The sequence below is a fragment of the Xiphophorus hellerii genome, chromosome 12, assembly GCF_003331165.1.
Source record: "Xiphophorus hellerii strain 12219 chromosome 12, Xiphophorus_hellerii-4.1, whole genome shotgun sequence".
Lineage (NCBI taxonomy): Eukaryota > Metazoa > Chordata > Actinopteri > Cyprinodontiformes > Poeciliidae > Xiphophorus > Xiphophorus hellerii.
This window is the reverse complement of record NC_045683.1, coordinates 15,797,795-15,825,496: the sequence shown is the minus strand read 5'-3', so window position 1 is coordinate 15,825,496 and position 27,702 is coordinate 15,797,795. Positions and strand designations below refer to the sequence as shown.

Sequence of the window (27,702 nt, the reverse complement as noted above, 5' to 3'; positions counted from 1 at the left end):
CTGATTTCTGCTCCTCACACTCTACATAAGACACTTACTTTGAAATAAAACTTGTTCTCAAAGTGAGTTCAGGTTTGAGATTGGATGGATGTTGTGCAGCTCATAGTCAGGGTGAAAAAGTTGGTTGTTTCATCCTGATGCTCTGTTAGTTACACTCTAACTCTAGTGCCGTGTTAGATACAGTCTGCAATGCCACAGAAAGACAAACCTTCTTCCTCTTACAGATGATTATCACACACAGCTGAAAGTTGTTATTGTGAAGTGAACTCATCTGAGGCAGAGATGGGCTGTTATTATGTCATTATGTGTTTCATCTGGAATATTGCTTCAGTCTGGCTGCCTGCTCGGCCGTCCTGCCACCCATCATCTCCCCACGCTGAACGTATCAGTCAGCAGAGGAGGGATTTAAGATGAACGCCGCTTCTGCTAAACATGATGCTACAGGGTAAAGTTAGGGCACCGGGATAGAAATATTGGAAAAATGCTTGTTAATGTTGAAGGTTCTGTGTGGAAAGACATTTTTATCCTTTTATTTAGCTTTTTTTTTAGATTGTAAACCAGACTTAGATTTGATACTGCAATAGTAGTCACACTGTCATAATTTTTTCATATTTTGCAATGTTACAATCACAAATGTGAATGTATTTAATTGTGGTTTTATCTTTTAGACCTACACATGATTGTGAAGTGAAAGGAAAAGGATTGTTTCTTAAATAAAAAAGTTTTATAGTTTGACTCTGTCCTACAGAGTCAATACTACAGAACTACATACAGCTGCAATTTCAGACCTTTGTTGTGTCTCCACCAGCTTTGAACATCCAGAGATGGAAATTTTTGCTCTTTAATGTTTACAAAATAGTTCAAGCTCAGTCAGATTTCATTTCATGTAGGGGTACATTGACCCTGCGGCAAATTTTTGGAAAGAAATTATTTTTCTTCCATTTCACAACTTTGCAAAACTTTGTGTTTGTCCATCACATAAAAGTTAAATATAAGACATTGAAGTTTATTGTTGAATAAATCTTTAAAAAATTCAGATTTTGAACTCCAAGTCTTGCATAAGGTCATGGAGATGTTGTGGAATAATTGCATCTGTAGTTTAGGCTTCATGTTAGATCTGTAAGGGTTAATGTTAAAGTAATACCATCTGTGGGTCAGTTTGTTATACAAGACTTTCTTTTGTACCTAGTATAGACCCTCCAATACTCCAAAACATACTAATCATGCTTTCCAAACCACATGCTAGAGATTCGGAAATCTTCTAGAAACACAATGTATTCATGTTTTCCTGGTGCTCAGTGTACTTCCAGGATTTGCATCTCTGGGGTCACTTTTCTGTCTTATTCAAAGGATAAAGGATATTATCTTGGTTTTCTCCTCCTCAGCACATGTCTACTTGATTAAAAAATTTTGTTTTCTTCTAAGCGTTACTGCTGATGCATCTCTTTTCATTTAGACTGATGTCAAAACAGAAGATAAATCTGAAACTTGGAACCCCACTGTGAGCATCTTGTGCAGCTCAAATATGGAGAGGAAGATTTTGGGAGATCTTGGACAAAAATAACTTTTATGCTGCGTTTAGTCATTTTTTCTAGGATGCAAATTCCTGTATCTAAGGGAACAATAGCGGTCGCTAAAAGAACAGATAGATGAGTAAAGGCAGTGGCCTTCAAATTTCTAAGATTTGAAAAGAGAATATTTTCTTGTTTGGACCAAAGTGTGCGAAATCCCTCTTTACCATCACTGTTAAAAGACAAAGTGAGGGAGTATCTCCTGGAAGACGCCCTCCAGCAGAACTGCACGGGCTTGCAGAGTGAATGCCAAGTAGAAGTGAAGGCAACATGTGGAGACCCAGCACCTTTACTGAGTCACTCTGATAAGGCTCTTTATAGTCTGTATTCTCCAAACCAGGTCCTTATATTTATTCCTTCCTTTTTAACATCGGTATTGCTCATTATTTTTGCGCAGCCAGCTCGGTGCTCACTTTGACTCACTTTTCACCACATTTTTCATTTATCCCCTTTCTTTTCCTGACAGTCGCAGAATGCCAGATCAACCAGCTGAAGTGATAAATTTAGGCACCGCATTCATCAGTCATCTCCCTAGATTGTACTGCCTCTCACTTTTAATTGAACTGAACCACCTTAAAGTGTGATTGTGTGCACTCACATCACACATGTCTCTCAATTGCTGACATGATGTGCAGCTTTTCAATGCACTTAGGGGCACCCCCCCCCCCCAAAAAAAAGTAAATGTGAGTGCTTGCACATTCCACAAGTCAATACCTCAGGATGTGTACGGCAGCTGAAATCCACCCCTCCTCCTGCTTTGCACCGTTAATATTTATGCGGGCGCTATTTTCTCTCCTCTCATAGACACAGCCTGCAGGCACGATTTCCGGCTCCTCACCCGAGTATTTCTCCTACACCTCCGTCCCTCCCGCCTGCCCCTTCTCCCAGTCTTTCTATCCCTGTATGAGTAATTGCTTTCACAGGTTGTGGCTTGTTGACGGCATTGAAGTGCAAACTGGTGCAGTGTTAAGTTGAGGGTGCTGGAAGGAGACAGAAAGAGGAATGGGATGTGGGGGTCGCGGAGGGTTTTTCTTGAGAGGATTAATGCCCCAAGGGAAGATCTGCAGGAGCGTCTTTTTAAGCCATCCTTTACCTCCTCTCCCTGCCTGTCTGATCCTTTATTTCTTTTCTTTTACCCACACTGCTCACTCTCTCCGTCCTTGAAGATGTTGTGACATTGTTGCATCCGGAGGTGACAGTCAGGGTCCTCCAGAGTTACCAGCTGAATGGTTTTGATAGACAGCTCAGATTAATTAGTTTGAGGGGAAAATGACCTCACTCTCTGGTCGTTGTATAAAAGCAACCTCTCACGAACTCACTTGAAATGATTATTGGGGTCTGCTACAATGTTCCAGTTTGTTTGTATTATCCCTGGTAAGGAGAGTGTGTGGCAATTCTTAAAATAAATATAAACTTTAGTGTTGTAGCATAATCTCACCCTGGACATTTAAAAAAAAAAATCCAGCCCTTAATTTGAACATTCATTTAAAGTTGGGAAAAATCCTTTCTTAACTTTATTTATTTGTTTATTTATTTTGAAGGCTTAATTAAAATCGATTCAGTTAATTTTTATTAAAGCACCAATTCACATCAAATTTCATCCCAATAGGCACTTTACAAGATCAGCAAATCAAACCTATTTTAAAAACATTTAGAATCAGATCAATCCAAACATAAATACACATGCAAAAAGGTTTGATTTATTAATATTATAATCACACTGAGGTGATGACGGAATAAAGCAGATCCATGTATCGTACTCTACAGGAACCTGTTGCTTGAGATTAGAGTGCCACCTGCTGGTATTAACAGAAACTACTCTTAGAACAGCGTTCTTCAACCTCTTGAGTCTTTTTGACCAATTTCACATCTGAATAAAATTCGTCTCCAATCAAAAAGCACATTAAAATTAGTTTATTTTGTTCTTATGCAAAGATGGAAGGACAGAAGACAAGAATGATCCCCGTATAACGATTTTGTGTTCGTCTTCCTCCATATCAAATTAACATTACCATTAATTAGGATTTTTCTTATTTCAAACATTTAATTGTTTTACTGTTTGAGTCCATCAAAGGTAAAAAGAAAATCACTAAAGACATAAGAAATAATTTAATAAAAAAGAAAGTAAGATATATATATATATATGTGTGTATATATATATATATATATATATATATATATATTTTTTTTTTCATGGTAAAAAGTTTTTACTAAATATAGTTTTTCCCTATTTTTGTACCAACTTCTTGGTTGATGTTGTAACTTCTAATGTGTGTTTCTCTCAGCAGTTTTGCTCAAAATAATTTCGCAGCTGTACCAGGAATCTGAAAGCCAATAAAACTAATTATAAGACAGTTTCAGGTTGAAATCAACAGTTAATCTGATTTCTGTCTTAAAAGCATTCTTGTAGGAACTTCATGACTAAACTTTTGAGTTTACTGTCTGCTGTGTTTACCCTCAGCTTTTATTAAGTTATATTATTGATGCTAGTCACATTTTTTTTACAAATCTGAATAAACTTTGTTTTAAAGCTTTACTGCTGCTACATTTTAGAGTCGTTCATTCATGCACTTATTGGATGAAACGAGACAGGAAAATTATTATTATTTTCTGCTATCTTTAAAAAAATTAAGATGGTTTGATTTCACTCCATTGTTGGTCAAAGTTACATAAACCCACTTAAAGATGGGCGGAGAAGACGCTGACTACAAATCTGTTATTACAATTTCTCTTAATTTCCAGATGATTCGGGAGATCAGAAACAGAAAACTGCCTGCCTGGAATGTGAAGACGGATATTATCTGTGAGTATCTTCGGATTGCTCCTTCATTACCGTCGTCCAGCTTCAATCTCTCACACGGATGCCAAACTTCCTGTGCTGCAGGTTTGACGCTGACTGCCATCAGTCCTGTCCAGATTGGACCTACGAAGTGAAGGAGACCATGATGTGTTCTTCGTGTGATGACCCAGTCTGTAGAGTCTGTGACCAGTCCCAGTGCTACTGGTGTGAAGACGGATTCTACGTCTCTGGTAACATCAGAAACACGTATTTCAGTCCTTCAATTGTATTTTGTTGTTACTTTTAATTGATTATTTTTATTCATCTCAAGTGTTTTAGTCACCAGCTGTTGAATGAATTTCAACCCCAAATGTTGGACTTGGAGAAACAAAATGTATTTTATGTGGTACAGATAAATTTATGCTCACTTGTGTGTCCAGAGGGAGAGTGTGTGGATCATTGCCAAGAAGGATACTTCATGTATAAGGAAAGTCAGGAATGTGAACCTTGTCACAGAGAGTGTCGCTCCTGTGGAGGACCCGGATCTGACAGCTGTGACTCCTGTGAAGACGGCTTCACTCTGAAGAATGGGGAGTGTCTCGACGGGAAGCAGCTCGCTACTTGTCCTGAGGGACAGTTCAAAAACAGTGCGTCAGATTGTTAATATTTAGCCATTATACTAAATAATATTCAAAATCTAGTCACTTTGAAATATGAAACTGCTATTAGCTTTGTTCTTCAAACCAAAATGAATTTGGAAATGATTACTCTGCTTTCTATTCTCTGTTTGCATCAGGTCAAGGCAAATGTGAACTGTGTCACTCCTCCTGTAAGAACTGCTTTGCTGCAAGGAAGGAAAATTGCAGCAGCTGCAACTCTAGTAAATCAACCAACACGCTTTTTCTATCCATCAAAAACCTTATTAGAACTGAGCAACCTGGCTTAAAAGTACAATCTTTATTTTTTTCTTTTTCTTTTATGCAAAATCCGATTTCTGATTTTAATCAATTCTTTTTTCCTTGTTTTCTTTCCTTCAAAAGAAATTATAAATTACACAAATGTTTTCAAATAAGGGCTTTTACTTCAGTCAATCCTTCTGTAACCTTGCCTCTATTCAAAGTCCAAGTAAGTAAAAGCTGCCAAATGAGAACAAAGGCCCTGGGTGGGCTGACATCACCTGGAACTACAGAAACCAAGGAGTGAATTGGTGAAAAAAAATCCAGATTTTTCAAAAATGTAAATTTTAAAAACTGAAAGGACCTTCCAATGAAGAAAAACATCCTTCATTGGAACCCCCAGGACTCCAGCTCCTCATGCTCTCTGTAGTCCCACTTCCCTTCTTGGGAAAAGTTTTATGGTCAAACCACACAAAGATTGAGTTATTTGACCACACTTATGAGAAGAGCCTATGGAGTCAAGTAAAAGCTTTTAAACCAAGCCCTGTGGTGGCGGCATCATTCCATCTGGTTTGCTGCATTGCAGTGCAGATGATTGAGTAGTGTGTATTTCCTTAGCTTCACATCGGATGATTAACTATTTGGTAGATGGTAGAAGCATGAACACAGCGCGGTGATCCAACAGGAAAACACAAACAATCATCTGAACTGGTTTTGGAAAGGACAAAGCAAGCAAACATTAAGCTTTTTAATGAACGTTATACATATCTATAATACAGTACAATAGGTTTTTAGTGTTCCTATGATGGGTTAGTACAAACTTGTGTATTTTCCGATGTTTCTCGTGCAAACATGCTGGTGATTCAATTAGGAGTCACTGGCTCAATGCCCTCTTTTGTATGATTGACGTAATTTGTGTTTTTTCTTTGCCTTTAGAACATTTTCTGACTCTGAATCACACTTGCGTGTCTCGTTGTCCATCTGGTACATTTGGCAACAAGACATCTGGACAGTGTGATCCCTGCCTGAGCGGGTGTGTCGTGTGTCAGGAAGCCCAAGCCTGTCAGCGATGTCTTACAGGACTTTATCTGCAAAATGGAACCTGCGTGGTGGAGTGTCAGAGGTGCCGTCCCTCTCATCTCCTTTTTTACTATTTGCACAAATCACACAGCATGTCGCTGCTAGCAGTCACTCAGTGGTTTGGGCCTCTCTCTGCCTCGTCCTCAGAGGGTTCCCACAGGGTGAAGAATGCCACCAATGTGCCCCGGAGTGTGGATCCTGCAAAGAACGTTCTTCCAACTGTTTGAGCTGTGAGAGACGCTTTCTGTTGCTGGACAACTCCTGCTTGTCCTCCTGTCCAAAGGGCTACTATGACAACAGCAAAGAGTGCCTGCGCTGCCCACAGCACTGTAGCGAGTGCAGTCAGGATGGCCTCTGCAAGAGTAAGTAGGAATGGAGAATGTGGTGAAAAGGATTGCAGACATGCTGATTTGAAAGGGATTTACTTTAGCGCTGAATAGTTGAAAAGAGGAAGCTTATAGAAAGGAGGTGAAAGAGAAAAAACAGGAAATTTAGAAACTTCTCCGTCTGCTTTCTCAACAGCAAAGAATCTAAATTGAGAAAACACGAACACAGCTAAATGAAAACACGAAGTAGGAACAACAGAAGGACATTGCTGCTTTTTATTAGTTTCCTGAGTTCTGCTGACGCTTAAAGTGAAGAGAAAATTGCATTTTCAATGGATTATTTAAGATTGTGTTTGAAGTAATAAAAAAATGAAGACAGTTGAAAAAAAACCCCGTTATATTTTAGTATAAAATGAAACAAATGGAGGACAATCAAAAAAATCATGTTTCTGACAAATCTTTCTAAAAAAACAGCAAAATAGAAAAAAAAAACAATAAAAAGAAAAACAAAATTAACTTTTTAAAAATGATTTGTGTCTACATGGGAAGAAGTGCATCATTTTTAAAACAAATGATTGATTGTATTAAAACTTTAAAGATGACTGATATTTTTTTATTTCTCTGTCTTTTTTATACATATATAAAAAACCAAGTTCACACATGAACTTGACTTCATTGTTTCACAACTTGTATCAAATTAGAATGTATGACATGTAATTTAAATCTGTTTACATTGGATTGATTTTATATTTCTCCATAGACATTGACAGTAAAATATTAACATAGCTAAAGTAATTGGAATAGAATATTAAGTTGTAAATCTCACGGGCATTGACTGTATTACTTAATAAGATTTAAGTTATTTTACAAATATTTGCCTTAGATTTTTAAAAATTAGATAATAATTTTTGCTATTTCATTACAATTACATAAAATTCAATAATTTTAATTAATTAATTGAATTACGCTGTTCCAACAAAGACCACAACAATTTGGGGTCAATGTGGTCAGAATTTAATTAAACCGAAAAAAAAAACATAGTTACTTGCTTTGTAACGTAGACCATTATTAAAAGTTGATGTAATTAAATTAGCTAAATACCCTAACTCTTTTTTTCTGAAACATCACATAGATGTTAAAAAACATTTATGATGTGACCTGATCTGACCCTTCAAAAAAAGATGATGAGGGATTTAAAACAGGCTAAAAAACAAGAGAAAGTTGGTAACTGTGTTGTTTTTGGTAAATCATGGTCATTCGTTTTACTAAACTAAATGAGTGAACTGGAAAAATAAATGTAAAATTTCTTCAATAAACCACCTGAACATTACTGTCCCGTGTTTCATTACACCGACTTTTGCTTATTGCATAATTTATCTTCTCTGTTTCAGAATGTGGAGATTATTACTTCCTGTACGATGCTGAGTGTGTGGACGAGTGTCCTAAAGGTTACTTCGACAATGAGCAGGAGTGTATGCAGTGTCATGCTGACTGTGCTTCATGTGACGGACCCGACCAGAATGACTGCGATGTGTGTCGCAACCCTAAAGCGGTCCGATACTATGGAGAATGTCTGGCCAGGTGTCCAAGCAACACCTACCATGATGAGAACACCAATGAATGCAAAGGTAGGGAAGGTGCAGACTTATCCACCTATAATATATATATATATATATATATATATATATAAAGCTAAAATTATAGTTTTCCCCTCCACAAAGTTTCCCATGAGTTTTCTTGGATACAGCTGACTTCTTCTGGAAGGTCCTAATGGCTTCTTCTTCCTGCAGCTTGTGACAAGTCGTGTCTGACCTGCTCAGGCCATGAACCCACCGACTGCCTCAGCTGTGACACCAACAGACGCGTGGATGAGAGCAGACACTGTGTGTGGAACAGTCAGTGCTCCATGGACTCGTACATGGACCTGAACGGTGATTGCCAGCGGTGTCACACACAGTGCAGTCGCTGTGACGGTCCAGGCAAAGACCACTGCCTTGGCTGCAACGAGCCGCAGCTCCTACTGAGTGAGTCGCCGTGGTGTCCGTCTGGATGCATTCAGTGTAGGAAACTTTTAACATCTCTGTGGCTGCGCCCTTTAGACACCACCTGTGTGAAGAAGTGTCCGCTGGGCTATTACATCGAGGACAAAGTTGATCGTGTGTGTGAACGGTGCCACCCCAGCTGTGAGTCCTGCTTTGGTCATCACAGTCAACACTGCAAAACCTGCAAACCAGGATTTTTTAAACAGGCCAGCAGCTGTGTTGAAACCTGCTCTGAGAGGTTAGAGAACATTTTAAAAACCCTTTCCTGATCACCGTAATATACTCTAAATACTAATCCTCCTTCAATTTCAGCCACTTTGGCAACAAGACCACCATGCTTTGTGAGCGATGTGACCCCTCCTGCAGCCAGTGTGTAGGCAGTGGCAACACACACTGTCTGAACTGTAGGGAGGGCTATGTGTACATGAGGCCATGGGGGCAATGCCTGAAGAGCTGCCCTCCAGGGTACTACAAAGACATCTGGTCCACAGACTGTCACAAGTGTCACCACACCTGCAAGACCTGCAACGGTAAAGAAAAGCTGCTGTGGCTTTCTGATGCTCTGTGGTTTTATTTCCTCTTCCTGTGTTTCCAGATGAGTGGTGAGAGATAAACCATAGACACATCAGCATTTGCTGCAATTATCTCTCTGTAAAGACAATTGGTTTTAGATGAAACATAGGGTTTAAACTGAGAACAGATGCTGAAACAGTTATAAGATTTTAATAAGATGTACTTCTGCTGAGCTTTTTGAAATTACGGTTCATGTGTCAAAGATATTGTGCTTCATGTAATTTCCATGTTCCTCCAGATGAGGGCGCTTTGTCCTGTCTGTCCTGTTATGACGGCTTCACCTTTGAGGGCGGATTCTGTGACAACCCCTGTTTTATAGGCTCCTACCCGGCCTCTAAGGTAACAGAAAGAAAACACCACACTAACAAGCAAAATTATAAACAGGGAAACACAACAAGCAATTAAGAGATTTGACTCAATTCAGTAAATTAATAAAATATGTTGTTGCGCAACACCCCCCCCCCTCCTTCCTGTCTCTACTCTCTCACTCTCTACTTCCTCTTCTGAGAGGGGAGATGTGCTACCAGCTCTCCTTCTAACGGGTTAATTGAGTTTCCTAAATCTGCTGGGATTTACCCTGTCCAGAACTGAAGTAAACTCTGTTTAAGCTGGTTTCGAGAAACGATTCGCCTGGTTTCTGACGGCCAACATCCAGGTGTCCCACCCTTCTTCCCCCTGTGAATTAGCCAGACTGAGCAGCCTGCAGCCAACTAGTTTCACAGAGCACACCTGTTAACGGTCGCTCGTTCTCTATTTTACAACTTGCATTTGTTATTGAACCAGGTAGGTTTTAGTGACTCGGGCGAGTCCCAAGGATGACGTTTTAAATTTGGGCTACCAGCAACCTAAAAACATTTTAAACTTTTTCCTCTCCAGAATCAAACATCACAGCTATTTTACAACTGTGGCGAGACTAGGTTAAAATCAAGAATATTGGGCAATTTAAATTTCTAAACCCAATTAAGTTGCTCCACAGCGCCACCCTGGGAATTTCACCCAGAGAATATTACCTCTTTTCTTTAAAGCACGCAGGTTCGGTTATGCATGAATTAAAACATCTGAGGCAATTTCAAATACACAAAAAGCTATTTATTAAATTCTTTTAAAACTCTTTTTAAAACCAGTTCTTTACAACAAAAAAACTAAGGAAAAACAGAAAAAAACTATAGTAGCTGAGGTCACCGGCAGAAGGGGCCACTATAGGGACGGCATCCACCAAACACAGCAAACAAAAAAACCGTAAAAGCACCAGACGCAGTGAGACAACCAAAACTCAGGAATCACGGCACAAAAAAGAGGGAGACACCGTCACCACACCAGCACCGCCACCGGGCCTCAGCAACTGCAAACAACAGAAAAACAGTTAACCAAATACAACAACCTTATACTTAATACAACAAAAGAAAAACAATATCCGCCCAAATAAATAAACAATTATCTAAAGGAACTAAAGGGCTGGAAACTAAATAAAGAAAAAAATAGAAAATCCAAGTTGAAGATTAAGATCCGGTGTGGCTCTGGTCACGCCACAGCAGGAGGCGAGCTCGGCGCGCCGATGCCACACCCCAAACACCGCTTCAATTAAGGCGTGCAGGCGCCACCACAGTCCGAGTTCAACTGATGACGTGCACAATCCGGGATCCAAAAGAGCAGCAATGGTTCGAATATGGGGAAACCTGTCAATCCAGGCAAAAACGCACACACACACTCGCTGAACGAGGAAGCAGAGGAGAGCAGCACAATAGCGTTTCACCACCAGGGAATCAAAACAGCATGCACCACACTGGCGATATGTTGCCTTTTCTTCCGCCGGAACCCAAGAGACGCGGGCCACACAGTGGATGATGAGGAAGACACATGTCTGACTGGGCACAGCGGCCGCTTATATACCCCGCCCACTTTACCCAACCGGAGCGTCACACCTGGAAACTATTTGTATAGAAATATGTATATTTCTATACCACTACACAACCATCAAAGAACTTTAAGGTGACTCATTAACTGAATGTCCACAACATCTTTTAGATTTTCTTTATGCTAAATATTTTATTAGTAAAGCATTTTTGCAAGGGTCAGTACAGCTTAATTCAGTAGCAGAAATAATCAAATAAGTCAAATCAGTCATCTAGTCTATCTTTCCCTACTGCTGACACTGAGAACTAAAAAAGGGAACCTTTGAGAGAGACGGATGGAGTTTGACGTTTCGAACCCCAGACCTGGCTTGATGATGAAGAAGGTGTTGCAGCAGGAGGAAGATGTTGATCGATGAAGGCCGGGATCTCTGTAGGTCTGATGAGCTTCTTCTCCGCATGGATGGTGAGGTCACACAGGACTTGGTGCTGGCAGGAAAAAAGGCACCAGTTCTTCTTCTTTGTCTTTGCCTTTGTCTTCATCTTTGTCTTTGGGGTCTGAACCCAGCCGATGAGAGAAGTGCGATTTGAAGCCACATGTTGCGGGCCTGACCGGTTGGTCTCCATGAGAAGGACAGTCTTCGGCTCTGTGGCCCCGGCTCTTCTTCAGCTGCAGAGTTCTTTGTCCATCTCGATCTTGGCTCGAAGCTGCCCGGAGGATCCAACAAAAGGTTCCTCTTTTGCACCCACCTTTTATAGGGTTTCTTTGGCTAGCACTGTTGCTGGGCGTGTTTCTTTGGCTGTCTGCTCAGACAGATGATCTCATATCCATCACTGTCTTACAGACATTATGTCCTGATGTCTGTGCTAATGTCTCGGGGTTGCTCAACCTCCTATGTCCGTTGTCTTCACAACCTTTCACCTAAATAAGGCGTTGATCATCTCTGCTCTCCTGTTAGTTCCTTGCCTTTCACCTTTCACCTACTCTCTACCTCCAACATATCAGTGATGTTTAATTGCAGTTACACCTTTTACACCATTTCAAGTTCAATGTCAAAATCACATTTATATCACATTTATTTTCTTTAGCTTCTCTGATTTAGCATTCATTTATAATTTTATAACCATAACTTATATCACATTTATTTTCTTCAGCTTCTCTGATTTAGCATTCATTTATGATTTTATAACCATAACTTATTAATTATCCTTATTATAATCCTAATGCGAGTTATTACAGATGTTCTTCTGAAAAGAAACCAAGAATAATCCATGATTCTAATTATTTGATGCCAAAGTTACAGTTACTTGTTTTTCTTGTAAGTGTTCCCACAAATGTACGTGTAAATATTATTACAAGTAAACCAATATTAATATAAGTATTTTACTTTGAATCTTATCAAATTACCAAAATGTTTAGATTTAATTCTTTAAAACTTTCATGCTTTAAAATAAGAAATAGTCTCAGCTATATTTATAAATCTGCAGGCTGGAAACTTTCTTCCTCTTTTTCCAGGAAACCTGCTTTTCCTGTTTAATGACTCTCTCTGTCTGACTATGATTTCTTATGATTAGATAGAAAAAAGTAGAATTAAAGCAAAGTTTGCATGAGACAAAAACAACACACACAACCAGATTTATTTTATTGACACTTAAGTCTACTGTTGGGCCTTGATGTCACTTGAGTGATTCATTTTAAAGATAACTTTATTTATTATTACTGTTAAACTAAAATTTCCAGCATGGGGAAGTGGGATTAGCTCGGATTTTCTTGACAGAACGAAACAGGAGCAAGTTTCATAAGAAGATGTTTATCCTCTCTGCGTATTGTCCCATGTGCGCTGTAGATCTCTCCACTTCTTCTAGAGTTATCATGTGCCTACTGGCTGCTTCTCTGATTAACCAATCAATCAAGTTTGTTTGTATGGAACATTTCAGTTCAAAGCACTTTAGATTTAATCATCTCTTGTCTCAGTCTCTCAGTTTAAGTGGACGGCCATGTCTTGGTAAGCCTGTAATGGTCCACATCCCTGTGTTTTTGCTGAGATTAAATAACACACACTCTGAATCTGTTTAGTACTGGGCTGTCTTCAGAAGAGAGTTGGTAGTGCCCCATTTTACTAATGCAATAATTTAACAAACCAGAAACAACCCTTGTTTACCTTTTGGCTTTAGCAGCTGCAATAATAAATAATATGTCACAGTTACGTAATATTGTTCTTAATATTATATTTGTTAAATTGTTAGGAAATAAATGTAAAAGTAAAACAAAAGCAATAGATGTGGGATAATTTCCCCCCCTCCCTCGTCAGGATTTGAAGCGTGATGACCCAAAATGCAGACATTGTGACCAATCGTGTGAGGGCTGCTGGGGCCCCAGCATGTGGCAGTGCACCCTCTGCCACCCGAGCCACATCCTGGCCGATGACGGCCGCTGCTTGAGCTGCTGTGGAAAGAAGACGCCACGTGACGACAAACCAATACCCAGAGAGTGCTGCGACTGCGAGGCATCATACGGTGAAACAAGAACACACTGCATCACCCATTAGACCTCTACGGTCATCTTATCAATGGAAATGTCTTCCCTGGATTTGTGAATAGAAACATTTTTAATCATAAACTGGATTTTTTGAGTGGAAATCATGTTGCCCCTTTAACATGATTTCCACTTGCAGCGCTTTTACAACTTACTGTATTCATTTAAAAGGTTTTTCCAAGTGAGTGTTTTAAGTTTTATTTCACAGCAAAACAGCTGTTTGCAATGTCAATAAGTAATTCTTTCAGCAATTTACTTATTTAACATGACACCCCTAGAAACCTGATACTTTCTGACAAAAAGTATGACAGGTTTTACTTGTACAGAAGTAAATTGTTAGGAACAGACAGGTTTTACTTGACAGGTTTTAACAGTGTCATTTAACTGACAGACAAAACTGGTTTTACTTGACAGAAACAAGGATACTTTCTGTTAAGACGCAACAGAAAGTTTTATGTCTACAAGAACAGAGAGGTGCTGTTCTCTCTGCTGCTGCTTAAGTCATTAACATAACAGCAGCATTTTATGATTTGATCACTAAAAGGAAACCAGCCCAAGCACCCTTTGTAGAATCTTTTCAAAGACGTTGCCTGTTGTTTTATTCTGGGTTTTGAAATATTGTCAAACTTTTACTTTCTTTCCATGAGCAGGTTAAATAACTCTGTTGGCCTTGACTAGGGGTCAGCGACCTTTATAATACAGCAAGTAATTTTAACACTTTAATATAAATTAATTTCTTCTAAGGCTGGAGAACCTTCTTGAATCTTAAACAAATATAACTTAAGTTCCATAAGTTCACTATATTGCAAAAAAATATTGGGTCACCCCTAAAAAATAATTGACTTAAAGTGTTCCAGTCCCTTCCATGGTCACAAGTATAAACCCATCTAGACATGCTGACTGCTTCCATCTAACATCAGTTAGATGCTACTAAATATTCCTAAGTCAAGCTCAGTGCAAAGGATTGAGAGCAGTGGGATGAAGAACACCCTTACTGAACTCTGGAGCAGTAAAGATGTGTAGTGACGTAATAAATCACTCTTCTTTGGCAATCCAAAGGACAAATCTGGGCTTGGCAGTGGCTAGGAAACCAATTTTCCGTCTAGTGTAACATTAGATACAGTAGACCTGCTTTTCAGGAATTGGGTGCAGCTGCTTAGTAAAAGTGAAAGTAGCTCCTAATCCTTCAGCACAACATGACATTTTGCGCAGCTATATATTCCCGAATTCATGGGAACAGTTTGAGGATGTCACCTTCTTGTTCCAGCATGACCATAAATATATGGGACAGATTGACATGAAATAATCTGTCTGGCCTGCAGGGAGTCCTGTCCAAACCCAACAGAACATTTGTTGTCCAAATGTGATAAAACATCATTATTTTCTGTCATTGCTAATAAAATATGTTAAGAACCGATGCTAAGCTGCAGGTTGCATTATCTAAAGTAATCTTATAAATATGTATCTTCTCTTTTTTTCAGTGCGATGTATCCTCGGTGTCAACTTTGTCATGAGGTCAGGCTGAGGATTTAGAGAGCAGTGCCAGGTTCAATGTCATGGCCTGCGTCATGAGTATCGTTGTTCTGGGTGGAGGGATCTTTGTTTTGCTCTCCGCCCGCTCCAAGTGGTTCGCCATCAAGTCCAAAACCAAGGAGGGGGGGTATCAGAAACTGAACACGAACGATGTTAGTCCACCGCAGCCCACCACCTCCTCCTTTGGGGAATACAGCGACAGAATCACAGAGTGTGAGAACGATGAGGAGTACGACGACGAGGGCATCGTGTACATGAGTAAAGACGGAACGGTGTATCGGAAATTTAAGTACGGCCTTCTGGATGATGATGATGTCGAGCTGGAATATGACGATGAGAGCTACTCATACAGATGAAGCAAAAACATGAAAAAATAGCTGTGCAAAAATGTTATTCACACCTATTTTTGGTACCACTTTACAATAAGACAAGCCTTAATAAATTAATTATTAACAAGTATAACATTTTATTAGTGACGCTATGAACACTATAAACCATTAATAGAGAATTATTGTGTATTATTTTTAAAAATGACAGACAATAAAGGTGGAAAGTGCCTTGCTAAATAATTACTTCTATGAGTCTATGAGAAGTCTCATTTATAACAGCTTATTATTATTATTATTATTTATGAAGCTTTAACAGCCTAATTAATGACACAATTAAAGAACTATTTGTGAGGGCTGTCTTATTTTAAAGTGGTAGATTTTGCTTATGATTATGTTTGTGAATATGTTTCTTGTTTAAGTGCCTTAACCGATACATCAATGTAATTAAGTCAAATGATTTTTCTCTGTGATCTTAACTAAGATTATTAGCACATTTTATGGTTGAAGCAGGGTAATATCTTTTTATTTATTGAAAGATGATGGCTAAAACTGTAATTTTTGTCTTTAAAATTCAGAAATTTCTTCCACATGTTTCCTGTCATGTTTGTATTTTTAAGTTTTTTGCTTACATGTGATCCCTATAAGTCTGGGCCTTCATTTTAAATTTTCAGGTTGTGACTAGTTAGTGTGACAGTAGAGAGACGGTGGGATTCACTCGTCTGTCAGACTTGTTTCCTGTGATAACACCAAGCTGGATGTAAATGGTGATGGCAGCTCCATGGTAACAGAAACTAAATTGTACATAACAACAGTCATAACTAATAAAATATGTTGGTTTTTCCTATTTCCTCTTTTTTCCTAACAAAAACATTAGCATTAACGGTTTAGATTTATTTTTTAAGGAATACAAATTTCTTCTGTGGATTTTTATCTTATGCAATTGATCAAATTTTCTCGACGAGAAGACTGGGCACAGGAGAGCCCTCTTGGACACACCCAGCGGGATACACCATGGATTTATTCATGGATAACAGGATTTCTACTGTTTGGAGCTTGCGGATACCTGGCTTATCGACAAATTTGTGACGGACTTGGCCGAACTAGCGAACACTCAGACTGTTGGTGTGGACAGAGACACAAGTTGGATGTGAGTCTTGCTGAGACTCGCAGCCCAGCTGAGGACTCTAAAACTCACTACGGAATGGAATCGATCTTGGAGAAGTTGCTAGTTTCGTCTCAGAGGAACGACCAAACTAATTTGGATAATTGGGAACTGAGATGTATCGGAGAGACTTTAGGGAAGATTGAAATTTATAATCTACCCAACCTAAGACATTCTGTATCTGAATTGGCTTTTCCTGTGTTGCCTTGGAAGGGCTGCACATTTCCAATCTCTTTGAAGATATGTAAACATAATGCTCCTTCCCATCTCATCCCCTCCTGTTATCCATGCAGCTGTGGAGATGAGCGCTCCCAAGGACATCATGCCTTGATAACAACATCTTATCGGACTTTGCTGAGAGGCTGAGCAACGTGGCTTCATGGCCCTGTGATGTCACCGCCTTCACTCATGTCTTTGTTTTGCCCTTTGTTTTGTCTGAATGTTGCCATGTGCCCTAATGTGTCCTTTCCTCTTTTTATTTTATTTTGTTAGAAACTGTGGAGCACTCACTATTTAGACCAATATTAGATTAATTTTTAGATTTTTGTGCAGAGAGACTCCTATTATTGCAACCCAGAAAAGAAATTAGAAGGAACTTAGAATCCAGAAATAAACCTTCCAGAACAGGAACATTTAGATTTTATTATTACTTAGAAACTGTGGACTACTCATTACTTTTACAAATTTAGAGCATACATAGGAAGTCCAAAAAATACTCACTAAGACTTATCTAGCAACCCAGAACAGGGATTAGAACAAACTTACAATCCAGAAAAAACTACCTTAGCAACTACATTTTAGACTCCTATTCTTCCAAACCAGAAAAGGAATTAGACCAGATTATACTTACTTATACTTATCTACCCACCCTAAATAGGAGTATCTAGTTTACATACTTTAGATTAACATTAGATTCTTTTTCTTCTTTTGCTCTTTCCTTTGGTTTGTTATTTTGTTTGTATTTCCTTTTAATTCCTGTAAAGCACTTTGTATTGCCTTGTTGCTGAAAATCTGCTATATAAATATAATAACCTTAACCTTGACCTTATTCATTCAGGGTCCAATATAAACATACACTGCAACTAATTTGAGTAAATGTGTCTCAGCAAGTTGCCCAGGAGTCTTACGCTTTTTGTAGTCACCAGCAATGCCGCTGGTTCCCCCACAAAATTATAAATATTCAGTCATTCTGACCCATGTCCAGCCCTATGTTTTTACTTTTGGGGTTAGTTTTTGTACAAGTATCCCTGTTTTCATTAGATTTATTGCTTCTCAAATTAATGTGGATTTTTTTTTTCAATGTTAGTCTCAGCTGTAAGGAAGCATCGTGTGATGCCCTGGTTCTTCTTTGTAAGATACAAAGCTGACACAGTGTTGCCTCAGTAGGGTTCTCCTCGCAGCTGTGACATTTACACGGTTATTTATCAGGCGGTGCACAAATAAATGTTCAAAAGTCCCATTAAATATATTAAAACTTCAACTTGAAGTTAACCACTAATCCTCACTGTTCACAACATTTTCTGCTAACATGCAGTGTTATTTTCCAGCTCAGGACTCAGATTGCTTGGTAGTTTTACACACAGTAAATCAGGATACATATTCAAGTAGAATATAAGAAACTGCACCACATTAAGCTAGATCAAGTTGTGTTATACAAGTGTGTGTCAATAAGTCATAAGTAGCTTTAGTCAGTCAGATGTAGCTTCTTAAATGTCTTTGTGAATATCATTTGAGATACCAGACAACCTCCCTGCAGGGTCAAACTGCATGTAAACTGTTTTAAGTTATGAATAAATGCTTAGAAGATTACAGAGACTTCTTGTTTGGTTGGATGTTTTAAGAAAAGTTAAGTCCAGAGCTCAGTAAAGAAATGTATTTTGTTGTGGGTGAATAAAGTTGTTTTTTTTCTCGGTCTTATATTTTACATATATTTACATATTCAGTAATAAGACAGGAGATGGGGAGAGAAAGAAAGGAGGAAGGTTGTATCAAAGATTAAGTATATGTGATCTGGTTGAGCTGGTTTCTCTACTATAAGCAGAGAAACCAGCTGCCCCAGTAGAACGCTGTTGGGCTACTGGCTCTGTGAGCAGGGAAGTTGGACTAAAGTCAAAGTTCTGAAAATCAAGTGTGATAGCAAGCAGCTCCATCTGCTTTTAGCTGTAACAATGCAGCTCAGCTTTTATTTAACTGTGACTAAAAATTTAAAGTAAAATTCCCTCTGAGGTGCAGTCTGGCATGTGACCCTGAGATGTTTGGATCTTTTAAAGGCAGAAACCTTTTCCCTGGTTTGTTTAGGCTACAAAGTAAACTGACTGACAAATAACTAAAGCTGTAGCTGGAAGATTTTTTTTCCCCACAGTTACAGTTTTTTCTTTTCATACGTCACCCCCCTTTTATTTAGTTGCATTTTAAGACATGCCAGTCACCACTAGCAATTAATGACAGCATGACGGGAAATTAAAACAGAAACAGAAAGGATTGAGCCTTTCAGTCTGTTGCAGGAACTCAAGAAAATACTTGAGTTTTTCTTGATAGACAACAGATCTCATCTGTTGTCTATCATATCATACAACAGATGATATGATAGACATAAATTAAATAAATTGAATAAATTACATTAATTAAATCAAATGTTCAACCTTGATTAAAACAATATAAAAACAATAATAAAAAGCAATCATGCACTTTTGCTTGATCTGTCATATTTTCTGAAGTAAGAACACAGTAAAAAGAAAATCCTCATTTAAGGGCTTCAAACACATCCCTACAAAATATCATAAAACTGAAATATTTCTAAATGGGAAATAGTTTATCTGTTGTACAACTTTGACATACGATTATGTAAAAGAAATGTATGTTCATAAACATAAGGCTTTTGCTGTAAGCACACACCAGATACAGTCTAATCATCAACAACTGTTTGACTATAACTAATAAAAAGGAAACAATGCTTGGTCATTCAAACTTTGTGTTTTTTTCCCCCAAATCGTTCATCACATTAATCAGCTTGTCCATTCCAACCAATGGAGGCTCTTAACGAGGCAGAATATTGATGGATGGGGGGAAAGCAGGAAAGCAGGGTAGGTTTTTGCCTCCCTTTCATTTTGGATACTGTCTATATTTCATGTTTGCCTTTTATTGTGGAATTCATTAATATCATTAATAAGGAAATTTAAATATTTTTTTAAATTTCTGTATCAGGCAGGCAAGTTAGAACCAGCCTGATGAAGAAGATTGTTCTTTATTAGCCTCAAAGAATATATGCCACAAAGATAAATAAATATAATACAATAGATAGATAGATAGATAGATAGATAGATAGATAGATAGATAGATAGATAGATAGATAGATAGATAGATAGAAAGAATAGACAGACAGATCAAAAATAACATTTATATTTCATCTTTAAAATAAGAAATCATTTTCAGAAGTCAAATTAAATAGTTTTCATGTTTCTTTGATCTCCATGTGTGATGGTACAAACACATACTGTATCTGCCCAACTCAATTCAGACAGAGAAAATAACCTGGAGCCATGTTCCAGGTCAACTGTGCAGCTCAGGGTTTTTGATTTGTTCTTGTTAACTGTGAGGAACGCGACTTCCCTAAACTATGAGTACATCTTGTACCCAAGGGAACATTAATAATTTCAACTGAAGAAACCGGTTTCTAAAAGCTGTGGTTCTGTTGTAAAAGACACTAAACCTGTTCGATTGGCTGGCAAAACCAAACATGATTACAGTGAGGATGAATTTTATGACTGAAATAAAAGCCACCCAACTTCAACTAACCATGCACTTCTTTGTCTTTTTGTAGTACGGGTTACAGCAGATACTAATCACCATTTGGTAAACACTCAGCCGTAATAGATTCCTGTGCTGATATCTGCTGGAAGATTGTCCACCACCGAATCCGGGAAGTTGGCTGTAAATCCCAACATAAGAGACAGAAGGAGAAAAGAGGAATAAAAACCAAAGAAACAGGCAAAAGTAAGCAAGAAGATAAATGTTATAGGTTGTAAGTGGCTGAATTTGCTTCTTTTTTTTTTTTTTTTAGAAGGAAACAAGTAATCTATTGTATTATGTTTTTGAGCCTTTGATTCTGTCTTACTAACCCTACTTCTTGTGGGAACTCCAGAAACTTGCTGCAACAGATGAGATGATAAACGTGTTTCTTTCTCAATTTCTGAGATAAATGTCAAGACACTTTGGATAACTTTAATTAAATATGGGACTCTGATTAAAACAAAATTAATTTAAAAGCAATAATAAAAAGAAACCAAGTGCCTTTGGTTAGTCTAATCATTCAAAAATGTTTGACTATAACTAATAAAAAGGGGGGAAAAAAATGCTTAGTCATTCAAGCTTAGTGTTTTTCCCCAAATCGTTCATCACCTTGGCTGATAAAACCAAGACCTTGATATCAAGCATCAACACATTCAAATCCTGCAGTGGTATAACTTCTTAAAACGTCTTTGTGTATTCTGCTTCGACCAAATCTGGTCGAATGTAGGATTTCAGACAGATAGAAACACTGCAGCAGACGGTGTTGGCAGCATGAAATAGTAAAACTCATCATGAAGGTTACACAAGTTGCAACTTAATTATAGTTTTGATGGTGATGAATGTAGTAATTTGTAGACCATTAATTGAGGACTCTGACAATAGCTTGTCTTTAGCCGGCAGGCATATTTTACTGAAGTGACTTTTACCGGAAACCATACATGTACATAACCCGCCTCTGGTACGGAAACGTGTTTCTTTCTCAATTTCTGAGATAAATGTCAAGACACTTTGGATAACTTTAATTAAATATTGGACTCTGATTAAAACAAAATTAATTTAAAAGCAATAATAAAAAGAAACCAAGTGCCTTTGGTTAGTGCATCATATTTTATAATGCAAGAAGACAACATTTATGACATAGGATAATAATTTCAGGCCTCAGAAAGGCTTTAATGAATTAAATAGACCTAAAAAATTACAGATGCAGGTTTCCAGCAATTACAACAGGCTTTACAGAGAATGTAAAAACTTCACATCCACAGTTTCCTGTTATCTCAAATTTAAAAGAAACAGTAAAAAGTAAATACTCCTTCAAGGGCTTTTAACGCATTCACAAAAACTGAATATTTTTTAAAGGGCAATAGTTTGTCTGTTTCCAACTTTCACATACGATTATATAAAAAATAATTCATGTTCATAAACTTGTAAGGCTTTTGCTGTATATACACATTAAACACATAACATTTTTTAGTCTAATCATTCAAAAATGTTTGACTATAACTAATAAAAAGGGGGGAAAAAAATGCTTAGTCATTCAAGCTTAGTGTTTTTCCCCAAATCGTTCATCACCTTGGCTGATAAAACCAAGACCTTGATATCAAGCATCAACACATTCAAATCCTGCAGTGGTATGTGGTATAACTTCTTAAAACGTCTTTGTGTATTCTGCTTCGACCAAATCTGGTCGAATGTAGGATTTCAGACAGATAGAAACACTGTTGCTGCAGCGTTTCTCCAACAGAAACACTGCAGCAGACGGTGTTGGCAGCATGAAATAGTAAAACTCATCATGAAGGTTACATAAGTTGCAACTTAATTATAGTTTTGATGGTGATGAACTACGCAATATTATCTTTTATGGACAATGATGCTGCAATGCTGACAGGTATATGAAGATAATGAGTTATCTTTTTTTAAGTTTATGGTTCATTTAATAAAAAAAAAACAAAAAAACACCTGATCAGTGACTTTTATTTGTCCTCTCTACTAAAAGATTCAAAATATACAGAAGGTCCAGATAATAATGCAAGAATATATACAGTTCAGGCTGTGTGCAGTTTAACAACTGATGTCAGAAAATAGCGTTTTAACACAGAACCACGTGAAAAGACACAGAGGTTGACTGTTTATGTGACAGCTGACAGATTTTATAATAAGGCTGTACATGTAAACAGAAACGTGCTCAGGGCACAAAGCGCTGCCGTCTCTGCCAGCCATCAGTGACCATTGATGATGCTCTGAGACGTGGACGCAGCGGATGAGGAAGAGACCGGAGACGAGTTGGTCATGCTGGTGAAGAAGTTGTCTTCTTTCAGTTTGCTGTGCTCCGGGAGCTCCAGCTGAACCTTGGCCTCCTCGATGTCACTGTTGATGGCCGCTATGAGATCCTCTGTCAGCAAGGATAAAAGGGCAGTTTGTGCGTCAGGAGATAAATAGCACAAGAAAAGGGAAGAAACTGTGTTGCTGGCACTTTGATTCGTTTCTTTCACTAAAGTACAAATGCATGAATATGACTTTCATATTCCAGTTTCGAAAAACGCAGATGACAGCATACCGAGTGAGGGAAAGCTCTTCTCTGAGCGGATGTAGCCCACCAGAACGACACTCAGAGTCTGTCCATAAAAGTCTTCTTTGAATTTGTGAATGATGTGCGTCTCCTAGAACCCCAAACACATGTACATGAATTTCAAAAGCAGATAATTTGCCAAAATTTATTGAAATGCTCAATCAATCACAATTCCATCTGGAGTTTTCCTTGTAGCAGAGCAAAACGACCCTGATACAAGCAGGTGTCTGATGCCGTGAACACACATCTGCCCAATTCAATGCAAAAACTCGAGTAACTTTATTTCCTGGAGCCATGTTAGGTCAAATGCATAGAACAGGGCTTTAGTTTCTGTTCAGATAACTTTTCAGATCTTGTCACTCAGGGACGATTAAAGGTTTCAACGGAAGAAATTACACATACCATCAGCCAACCAAACAGGTTTAAAGTGAGGATGAGTTTTATGACTGAAATGAAAGCCACCCAACTTGCGCTTACCATGGACTTCTTTGTGTTTTTGTAGTACGGGTTCCAGCCGATGCTCATCACCATTTTGTAAACGTCGCCATTCCCGATACATGCCCAGCCGTAATAGATTCCTGTGCTGATATCTGCTGGAAGATTGTCCACCACCGAATCCGTGAAGTTGGCTGTAAATCCCAACATAAGAGACAGAAGGAGAAAAGAGGAATAAAAAACAAAGAAACAGGCAAAAGTAAAGAAAGAGGCAGAGGCAAGCAAGACGATAAATGCTATAAGTTGTAAGTGACTGAATTGGTTATTTTTAGAAGGGAACAACTGATTTATTATATGTTTTTTTCCCCCTTTTTATATGATAAAACTAAAGTTGATCAAAAAAGACAATATTTGCAACTCTGCTTAGATTTATTTACTTTAGAGGATTTATTCTGACCTTGACAATGCAGCACCAGATAAAACAAATTAATAGGCATGTCACACAGCACATCTGAATTTGAATCATTTTGTTGTGTAATTACGTACATCCAAGTTCTATTAACTAGGTTATCTGAAGTGTTTCAAAAACAGAAGACTATCTAATTAGACTCTTTTAAAAAGGTTTATTTTTGGTAGATTAGACCTGCTTCGTTTGTGAAATCAAAAAGTTCATCTCTGTTGGAGAAAGTTTGGAAAATTACTTTTCACAACATCTGAACTGGCTTATTATTTAACAATAAAAACATTCACACGTTATGTTGCTGCATATACTTACACATAAAAGGGATGATCTTTTAGTTTCTTCAATTAACGATGTATTCAAAACTACTACCTCTGTAATGTTAATTAATTTTTACATTCGATATTTAACACATTTTAGCTGCAAGTATTTTGTATGGCCATATTATTTGGTGACTATTGTTAAATTCTGAATCATGTTTTGAAAAAACAATGCACACTTGTTCGGTTCGCTGGCATTATTCACTCCTGATAAAAATGGATACGATGGATAAAATGGATAAAGTAAAAGTTATAAGAAGAAACGTGCCTTTGCTACCAACCCGAGGAACTCCATATACATTTCTTTATTTCTTATGTATTGGTCTGTGTCCGTCTGCTCAATTCCTCTATTTATGTCATGTTACATAAAACACAACTTCACATTTTGGACAGAATCACAAGGACATACTGAGTCAACAGCTGCGCTCTTAGCATCAGTCAAGTTCCGTTACGCAACTCGCATACCTACGTAAAAAGATTAGCTCCGTTTACGTACAAATTTATAATGATTTTTGCGAATAACGCTCACGTAAAGCGTAAATTACGGTTCCGGTGACGTACAAAACCACTTAGCTGGACTGGTTACGTTACGATCCAGCCTCTGCATAATTCCGAGAATCAGTAAAGAATCTGTTACCATAGACTTTACGTTATTTACGTAGACAGTTATGTATATTATCTAACTGTAAACCTCATAGTTTGGTGCCTGTTTCCTGCCTCACCCGTGGGAATTCCGAGTTCTTTGCTTCCTCTTCCAAATCCTCGAACGACCTCTCCTCGGCAGAAGTACGGGAGGCTCTTCATGTTTTGTATCCCGGAAACAGCTGCTTTAGATGGGGCTACAGAATGACCTCGAACACGGCACAAGGAAGTGAGCCTGGCTGTTCCAACTGGAACGGTTTTAACGGCTAGCACACTGCTATGAGAAAACAATATATTTATGTACATTTATTTTGAAGTTAAGCCCCAGCGCCCGAGTCTGAGTCAGCTTTTCCTACCGAGGTGCCTCCCGCAAGCTGGTTAAAGTTGAACCTCAGTCACTGAGCAGAGATGATGATGAAAGTTCACCAGCTATGCTAGCAGTGCTAACTACCTTCATCAGCCACTAACAGATCCTGAAGAGGGTGAAACCATGGACAAATTAAAGACAACTGTTTCTATAGCAACCCGGGGGATGACAGTACTTCTTTCTGGACGGCTGAAACGTGGTGTGGTGAAGATCAAGCTCAGAAAAAGCCGGTTACGTTTATAACGTGTTTTGAACCCTCTGCGTCACTTACGCTTTGCGTGATGTCATTGACCGCGTGACGACAGGAGTGTCATGGTGCGTTTAGGTACTGTGGGAAATGATAGTTAAAAAAAAGGAATATTTATTGAAGTTGGTCGCTGTTATTGTTTCCATGCCGGTCGAAAGAGCTCAAACAACGTGAGTCTTGCTGAGATGTACAAATGACTTTGTAGGACATGTAGCTGTCTCGTTGCGAGTTTTCCACATTGGTGTATTGTTGCATCGTGTGCTGTCACCTGGTGAAGAGCAAATGAACGAATGAAAGTTGGTGAGAAAGCACACAATCAATCAGTCAATAAATAAATAAATAAATAATAAATAAATAAACGTATTCCCCGACGTAACTTCGTATCAAGCTTTTTTGTTGTTTGTTTAACTCGGCGTCTTATACAACTTTTCTGTGCAGCAAAGCATAGATCGAATATATATACAAATAAGAACAACTGACATTTTTTAAATGTTACAGTAGGAAAAATAAACTCTTGGTTTTGTCAATTTTGTGCTAACAATGCAGTGATGAACATCAATCTGTAAAGTGAATAGTTTGGATAATTTGGGATCGTTTGTTGGCTGCGTGTCATTTAATAAAATGTATAGGTAGCCTACTATAAATAATAAAATGTATATAGTTACTCAACTTTGGCCTTCAATCAAATGCCCCTGCCTGCTAAAATGACTCCATATCAGTCAAGATTTAGAATAAATTTGAATTTGATCTGCTCTATGACTGAATCAGAAGTGTAGTGGGACCAGTTAGCTTCTAAACTAATTTTTAACCTAATTTCCAGAAACATTCAGAGACAGGAAAAGGACAGCTGACAGTTTTTTAAATATTCATATGAGTCAGTGCGTTTTGGGAGGTTTTGTATATAATACACAAAAATAAAAGAAAATTATATCGAGGTCCATAGGCCTTATATTTCATGAAAGAGAAACACCAAATTTACTACGCAAAAGAGACGCTTCATTTAGTAATATGAAAACATTTCAGCCAGAAATATTATCATGCGCATTTGTACCTGTCATATTGGTGTGTTGAAGAGCAAAGAAAAAACAAAAAAACAAAACAAAACATCAACTTGAAGTGCGTGCTTCCGCGAGGGGGCGATCACTGGCAGAATAGTGATCGATAGAGCACAATGAGAAAACGGCTTTAGATATGCCTGATGAGGCAACTTCTAAAAATATTCTCAATGTTATCATGTTTCTTATCCATGAAAACCCTAAATGGTGGGCGTTCTCTGACAGGTTGGTTTTGACACCTTTCGAGACACGTTTGAGTGGAATGTTTTACAGTCCGTGGTGTGCAATTTCCCGCTACCAACATCATAATAGTTTAAGGTTTTTTTTTTTTTTTTTGTTTTGTTTTTTATTATCTATCGCACAGTTCATCAGTAGGTATGAAAACTCAAATAATATATAAATTAAACTATGGCTAATATGTACATTGCTATCCCGGAAAGAAATTTTGGATATTTTTTAGGGGGTGGGTGGGGATCTGTAGGAAGGACGTTAAAGGAGGGGAGTAATCTCTTAAATTACCGCAGTGAAGTTGGTCTCAAGTTGGATATTCGAAATTATGCACAATTCTGGAAGCTTTTTATCATCACTGTTTTTTTTTTGTTTTGTTTTTTTTTGGTTACCGTTGTGTTTCAAGTAAATTGGCGAGGCAACTGTGGTGTTCCAAACAAAGAAATAATTGAACCTCCAGATTTAAGATTGTTAGACACTTTTGGTCTGATTATGCTCCTACGTACGGAAGAGGATTAGGGCCACCGAAAAAAAAAAAAAAGAATTCTGACTTTAAACTCAGAATACTAAGATTAAAGTCAGAATTCTGAGTTTAAAGTCAGAATTCTAAGATTAAAGTCAGAATTCTGTGTTTAAAGTCAGAATTCTAAGATTAAAGTCAGAATTCTGAGTTTAAAGTCAGAATTCTAAGATTAAAGTCAGAATTCTGAGTTTAAAGTCAGAATTCTGAGTTTAAAGTCAGAATTCTAAGATTAAAATCAGAATTCTAAGATTAAAGTCAGAATTCTGTGTTTAAAGTCAGAATTCTGAGTTTAAAGCCAGAATTCTAAGATTAAAGTCAGAATTCTGAGTTTAAAGTCAGAATTCTAAGATTAAAGTCAGAATTCTAAGATTAAAGTCAGAATTCTGAGTTTAA

At 37.9% G+C, this 27,702-nt stretch overlaps 2 protein-coding genes and 1 long non-coding RNA gene across 5 annotated transcripts; 1 reads left to right on the top strand and 2 right to left on the bottom strand.

The window, feature by feature from the left end:
* Positions 1-5,765: 5,765 nt before the first annotated feature.
* LOC116729596 (proprotein convertase subtilisin/kexin type 5-like) lies at positions 5,766-15,276 on the top strand. Its single transcript, XM_032578254.1, has 9 exons — positions 5,766-6,369; positions 6,474-6,688; positions 8,044-8,280; positions 8,443-8,676; positions 8,752-8,932; positions 9,007-9,224; positions 9,506-9,606; positions 13,430-13,634; positions 15,135-15,276. Exons 1-9 carry the CDS (start codon positions 6,146-6,148, stop codon positions 15,176-15,178), a joined length of 1,659 nt encoding a protein of 552 aa, XP_032434145.1. The 5' UTR covers positions 5,766-6,145; the 3' UTR covers positions 15,179-15,276.
* LOC116729597 (uncharacterized) lies at positions 10,338-11,246 on the bottom strand. The gene is made up of 2 exons (XR_004341176.1): positions 10,944-11,246; positions 10,338-10,609 (listed from the first exon to the last, which is right to left on the bottom strand). It is a non-coding gene; the product is annotated as an uncharacterized LOC116729597 (long non-coding RNA).
* A 6,333-nt stretch (positions 15,277-21,609) lies between the features above and the next one.
* Positions 21,610-25,533, bottom strand: rfk (riboflavin kinase). 3 transcript variants are annotated; one of them, XM_032579016.1, is made up of 5 exons: positions 25,246-25,533; positions 24,970-25,166; positions 23,510-23,661; positions 23,021-23,123; positions 21,610-22,855 (listed from the first exon to the last, which is right to left on the bottom strand). In XM_032579016.1, the coding sequence occupies exons 2-5, from the start codon at positions 25,049-25,051 to the stop codon at positions 22,683-22,685; spliced, it is 510 nt and encodes a 169-aa protein (XP_032434907.1). In that variant the 5' UTR covers positions 25,052-25,166; positions 25,246-25,533; the 3' UTR covers positions 21,610-22,682. The 3 variants fall into 3 exon arrangements, with proteins under 3 accessions (XP_032434907.1, XP_032434908.1, XP_032434906.1); XM_032579017.1 differs by having other exon boundaries at positions 24,970-25,163; XM_032579015.1 differs by having other exon boundaries at positions 24,970-25,533.
* Positions 25,534-27,702: the final 2,169 nt, after the last annotated feature.